Source organism: Asparagus officinalis, chromosome 1 (genome assembly GCF_001876935.1).
Source record: "Asparagus officinalis chromosome 1, Aspof.V1, whole genome shotgun sequence".
Classification (NCBI taxonomy): Eukaryota; Viridiplantae; Streptophyta; class Magnoliopsida; order Asparagales; family Asparagaceae; genus Asparagus; species Asparagus officinalis.
This window is the reverse complement of record NC_033794.1, coordinates 12,455,138-12,461,173: the sequence shown is the minus strand read 5'-3', so window position 1 is coordinate 12,461,173 and position 6,036 is coordinate 12,455,138. Positions and strand designations below refer to the sequence as shown.

The following is a 6,036-nucleotide window of genomic DNA, read 5'->3' as shown; positions in this document are numbered from 1 at the left end:
ATAACTTGCAGGCCGAGATAAATTATTTCTATATTTTAACTCTTTCTTTCTTTCTTTCTTTCTTTTTTTCTTTTAAAGCTAAGTTCCTTCGAATTCTACCTTGAGCTTTCGTGAGCCGCATACTGGTACCTTGGGCAGGAGACATGAGCCTAGTCAATTCTCAACCGGTCAAATTGACCTGCAAACAGACAAAGGCCTAGTTTATCTACACACTTGACTGAAGATTACAAAAAAAAAAAAAAAAGAAAACTAGCTAACTTCTCAAACTTACACTGTCTCCTCTCATGTGCCTTTGGCTTGATTGGCGTAATGATACTTACAACTTTCCTAATGATAAGACAAAAACTCAGAGCTTCTACTTCCAAAAGTTTCTTACAATTCAAAGGGAAGAACATGCGACAACAGAAGAAACAGAGAAAACATCTACATCACCCCCCAAAGCAAGGGGTTTTACAGGGTACTATGCAGAGAAATTCTGCCTGCAAGTTAGACAAAAAATAAAAATCAATAAATAATAATAATCGTCTAATCGTTCTCTACACGCTCCAAAACCTATATATAAATACGTTTTATGAAAGCGAACGGACTAAATTCTGTCGCTCTACCATCAGGCAGTGTTGGTTATGCTGGCCTACTTTGTCTCCAGGCTTGTTCAGTAGCTCCGAAACAACAGTGAGCTCAGCTGCTCATGATATATAATTTATGTTCATTTAAATAAAAAAAAAATAGAAACCAAGCATGCCCTTTCATTCTACTCTAATATATTTATGTTGAATGCTACCCGCTCTGCGATCGTATGTATTTTCCATGAGTTAATCGCATTACATTAGTTTGTACATGGGCAGCGGTTGGGACCGACCGATGAAGACATTGTGCCTGCGTTAAGGTCAACAACTAGGTTTTCAATGGAGACATCTGAACACACTAGACTCTGTAGTTTTAGAATGCATCAAGGCTTGGAGCTAAGACTTCCCTGTAGTGAAAAAACTCAGGTTCATGAGAAGAAAGAAATTTCCTAATTACATGCTCAATTTATCTGTTGGTTTTATTGATATTTAAGATTGACATGAATACAGTTGGTGGTTGTTCTCATCTATTGTATAATGTTTTGATGAACAAGGTAGTTGTTAGCTCAACACTTACTCTTCCTTAAAAGAAGTTCTCATTTTAACCGTGTTGTTTGCCTGCGTTACTCATTTACCAACAGACAACACAACGGCTATTCAATAAATGTTAAGACTATAAAATCATAACCCTCAACCCTCGCTGTAACTTTAGAGCTTCGGTGCGCTGATTGGGACATGAATTTTAAAAAGATCTTTTAAAAATTTTTTGATACAGCTATATAAGTATAGGTTTCGTGGCTCTTAACCTACGGGGGCAATGTTAGTGTATAAACTTATGACCCTCGTTTAGCAGGGACTTTTGACAATAAGATAAAAGAAACAAATGGATAACCAGTGATTTTTCTTGTGCCCCAATTTTTTGGCATATATATATCCTTTAAAATTGCAAATCTTGTATAGTTCATAGTTCACTCAGTGCATGAGTAGATTAGTTGGTCAATGAAGGTAGCTAACCGGATCAAGAAACTATACGTTACTCAAAAAAATTTAGAAAGGGCTTATATTTGTTGGTGAAAAGGAGGACAAAAACTATTGGGCGTGGAATAAAAGATCTCATAAATAGAGGGTTGAATACCGAAGATGACTTATAAAATTTGAGAGTATAATCTTTCTTTTTGAACTAGCTTTTTTTATATCGGTGACCTTTAGTCTCTATAGTTGTGTGGTAATGCATATCATTAGGCAATTAAATAGAATAAAAATCGACATACTTTTCTGACTCCCAACTCATCAAGCACTTCATTTTTGCTTTATTATGCAGGCATGAAATATTCTTGCATTGACTGGCTTTTGGTAAGATCTTTCTATTTTTTCCCTTCCTTTTTTTACAGAATGATAATAAGTGGTGATGCCAGCTTGTACATTAAAAGTTAAGCAAGTGAACTAGAATTCTTATGACATCATGTTTGAAGATACAAAGAAACAAGTAAATGTCGATGCTCGGCTTCTTGTTGGACTGAAGATTTTGCATATGAAGTTCTAAGCCCGCATCATGAACATTAGGCTGATACGTACCTTGATGGTCAAAAGTTGTTTTAAAACTGTTTGAAAGCATTCATGTTGATCTAAAAGTAGATGCATTTGAAACTTCGTCTCGCTTGTTTTTAACTCATTGGTGGGAGAAAAGAGGCGAAAATTACGCAATTCACAAAAACAAAGAATCTTCAATATAATTGGTCCTAGATGAAGCTCTTTTTTCTTTTCTTTTGAAATACATGTGCAGAATTTGCATATCACTAATTTTTCGTGGTCGTGTTCTTCCATCATCTTTTTTTAGATAGTCAAGAGTTCTGTCTTCGTCTTTCTGCGCAATTTTATGTGTGAAATTCTCAATTATAACGATAAAAAATATACAAATATTTCTTTAAGTAGAAAGCCCAACATGTTTTTGTGTAGTGGCATACCTTTGCTCTGTATCTACTTTTGAATGCCATAGAATGATAAAGAGTTGTGGAAAGTAGATTGAGAAAGGGAGATTCCTAGGGAAGTAGGAAGACTGAAACAAACAAATGAAGAGTTAAATAATAGCATTGGTGTACACGATTCTGTTCCAAAGGTTAAATTCATTTTTCATTCAGTGACACTAGTAGCCTTGGTGTACAAAATTCTTTCCATTGTAGTTTCAATGATAATATTGGGCAATCAACTGGCTGCATTTTTAATGTGGTTATATATCATGTTTACTAATCTTTTTCGGGAAACAACATCTTAGAATCTGAGTTATATCTCTTTGCCAGAAATGATCTACAATTATGTAGTCAGTCCGACTTGGAACATTCGAAAACATCATGAACTTCTTTATTCATTAAGCATCCTCATCAAGAATAAAGATTGGATTGTGCTTAAAATCTCAAATTGTATTCTAAATTCTAGTATTTGCTCGACCATCTCCAATGGCAAGGCAAATATTGCATTTCTCTCTCCTTCCACCTCACTTTATTCTCCCTCCACATCACTTGCCTTTTCCAATTGCCTTTCAACTCCACAACAACTAGTTTTTCAAAAGTTTTTCACTTTATCTTTCCTCCACATCACTCAACCATCTTCTGACACGCGGGGCCCTTGGTGAAATTTAACCGGTAGGCAAATTTTGCCTTTTCTCTCCCCTACTTTTCATTTGCCTATCCACTTGCTTAGCCATTGCACCAAATAATTGTCCCAATTGTTAGCCATTGCACTTGGTCATCCACAAGACCAAAGGTAGAACTCTCAGCGCGGAAATCTCTAATACCAAAGGAGAGCTCTTTTGAACATCACCACAAAGAGAAGAACCTTAAGAAGTGGCAAAATTGCATTTGTTTGTTTCTCAACTTTACATAAGTAATTTAGGTAAGTACGCTCAACGGCTAAAAAAGAAAGCGATGGTGGGGGGCAGTTGATGTGCTTCTTCTAATTTCCCCTCCTATTCTAAACTACTAAACATCGAAAAGCATGCACCTCTCTTTACAAATGTGTAGGGCTCTTAGTCTACTACTTTAACCAGCACATCATTGAGCAATTGCTCATTTTTATATGCTACGTTCATTAGCTTTGCATTTGTCTGAGTTCAAGTGGTCATCGCCATGTAAAAGAATCTGCCACCTCTAATTAGTTTTCCCTCTCAATGGCAAACATCAGTGACCCTCGTGTTCGAAGATCAATCACGTGAATTTTATACGAGGAGCCGTGTTGCTAAACTTTATTGCGTATCTCAAAGTAAATTAGGTACTGATAAGTTTGATGGATTGTATATCTATACAAGTCCCAAAGAGATTAGGCACTGATTGTCTTCTTAATTGTCAGGAAAAAAGATGTTCAAACCAAGTTAGATATATCATTTCTTGGAGTAAAGTTTTGATGTTTCAATTGACCGCCAGAGCCCTCCTGTGTTTGCCGAAAATTTTTAAATCGGTAAGAGGAGAATTTAGAATCGATCTTTAATTTTAGAGGCAATATTTGTTAAATATCTCAAATCTACTAAGGATGCAGAAAGTATCTGGCACTGGGGTAGAGTTGTTATATGCGCGAATGTGTGAGCACGTGGAACATATTTAAACTAAAGATTAATGTGCTTATAACATTTACTTACGCAATAATAAGTGAGGCATCAGGCATTAGACTAGCTAGGCGCCTAGATCGAAAAGTCCTGTCCTGGTTCATACATGGAAAGCATACTTAAAAACCATTTTTCTATAGAGTGCCCATGGGCACTCTATAAGAAAGGAGAGAGATAAAAAGAAATGAATGAGGAGGGGACCTTCTGATTTGCATTGGGATCCTCTCCTTATTCATTTCTCTTTATCTCTCTCTCCTCTCTTATAGAGTGCCCATGGACACTCTATGGAAAAACCGTACTTAAAATAGTCTGGTAACTAGCAGAGGCTCAAACACTAAAAGAAATTAGGCATACGATGCACATTGTTGTCAGGTCTATACAGGGTTGAGCTGTCTGCAGAATTCAGACTAGGCTACCTCCTTTTCTCTCTCCCAAGGTAAACAAGGGTAAACTGGAGACACCATTTTAAAACACGGCGACGTAAAATTACAAGAGTAAATAAAAGGGTTAATCCCACGTAGATCCCCTTCAGTGTCATCGCTGCAGATAGACCCCCTGGGGGGTTTTTTTTATCACCTTTAGATAGACACGCTAACTTCAGGCCGGGGGCAACACCCGCCAAAATTTCACCACGGCTGATAGAGTTTTAAAAACTTAACCGGGGGGTTATACGCAACAATGAAACTACAGGGGTATTTGTTGGATAGCAGGTTCCTAATATATTTTCTAATTTATTTTGGTAACAGGTTATTGGGATTTCTAATCTGTTTTGATAACATGATTCCAAATTTGTTTTGGTAACAGGTTATTAGGATTCCTAATCTGTTTTGTTTTTTTTTTAGAATTCCTAGTATGTTTATGATTTTAGGATTTTTATATATATAGAACAATTGGAAGAGAGAGAATTGATAAGAAAATTGGGGATATTTGGAGCACAGAAAAGATGTATTTTCTGAGCTATTTGTTAAGGTTTTGTTTGGAGAGAATTAGAGATTTGTTGATGAGATTATTTGGTGAGTTTGAGTGATTTGTAATCTCAGTTTGTACTCTTCTTCTCTATTAGTGAAAAAAACCTTATCCCATTCTTGCCCCGTGGACGTAGGCAACTTGCCGAACCACGTTAAAATTGGTTGTTTGTGTTTGTGGCATTGATTTGGTTCGTTTAGCCTTCTCTCGATGTTCGTTTGATTTGATTTCTCATAGCACGTTGATTTGGTTGTTTGGCTTCCGCAGCGCTCAACAGTATTAAGTGCGAAAAAGTGACACAACAAGCAGTCTTATACTCTTATGTACAGTTAACCATAAATAAAATTGTAGGGTCGATGTAAGCCTGCGAGAGTGAGACTCCTCGAATGGAATCTCAAATGAACATAGAGTTGAGATGAGGTGAAGGAAGGAACTATACACAGCCAAAAGAAAAATAAAGACTGTAGGCCATTAAGGAGACCAGGAGAGATTAATTATTCATTACATGATGATCCACCCTGCTCTCATCCTAAGTATTTATAAGAAAGGGGGATAGTACTCCACCTAAGCCTAAACCAGAGAAGCAAAAAAATAGAAAAGACATCATCGACCAGAACTCCAAAAGGCCAATATGACAGGGTTTGGCTCTCCCTGCGGTGCCTGCAAGTTTTTGAGGAGAAAGTGTGTGAGGGGTTGTGTCTTTGCTCCGTACTTCTGCCATGAGCAAGGAGCTGCACATTTCGCCGCCATTCATAAAGTTTTCGGTGCTAGCAACGTCTCGAAGATCCTCATGCACCTACCGGTCGCCGACCGTTGTGAGGCTGCAGTCACGATCTCTTACGAAGCTCAAGCCAGGCTCCAAGATCCTGTCTATGGCTGTGTTTCTCATATTTTTGCTCTCCAACAACA

The 6,036-nt window shown here is 37.3% G+C and overlaps 1 protein-coding gene across 1 annotated transcript in view; it reads left to right on the top strand.

The window, feature by feature from the left end:
* LOC109835150 (LOB domain-containing protein 29-like) overlaps positions 5,734-6,036 on the top strand; it is a 1,207-nt gene continuing 904 nt past the window's right edge. Inside the window, exon 1 of the mRNA XM_020403141.1 lies at positions 5,734-6,035. Within this exon, the coding sequence (XP_020258730.1) occupies positions 5,759-6,035 (277 nt within the window). The 5' untranslated portion in view covers positions 5,734-5,758. The remainder of the gene's footprint in view (position 6,036) is intronic.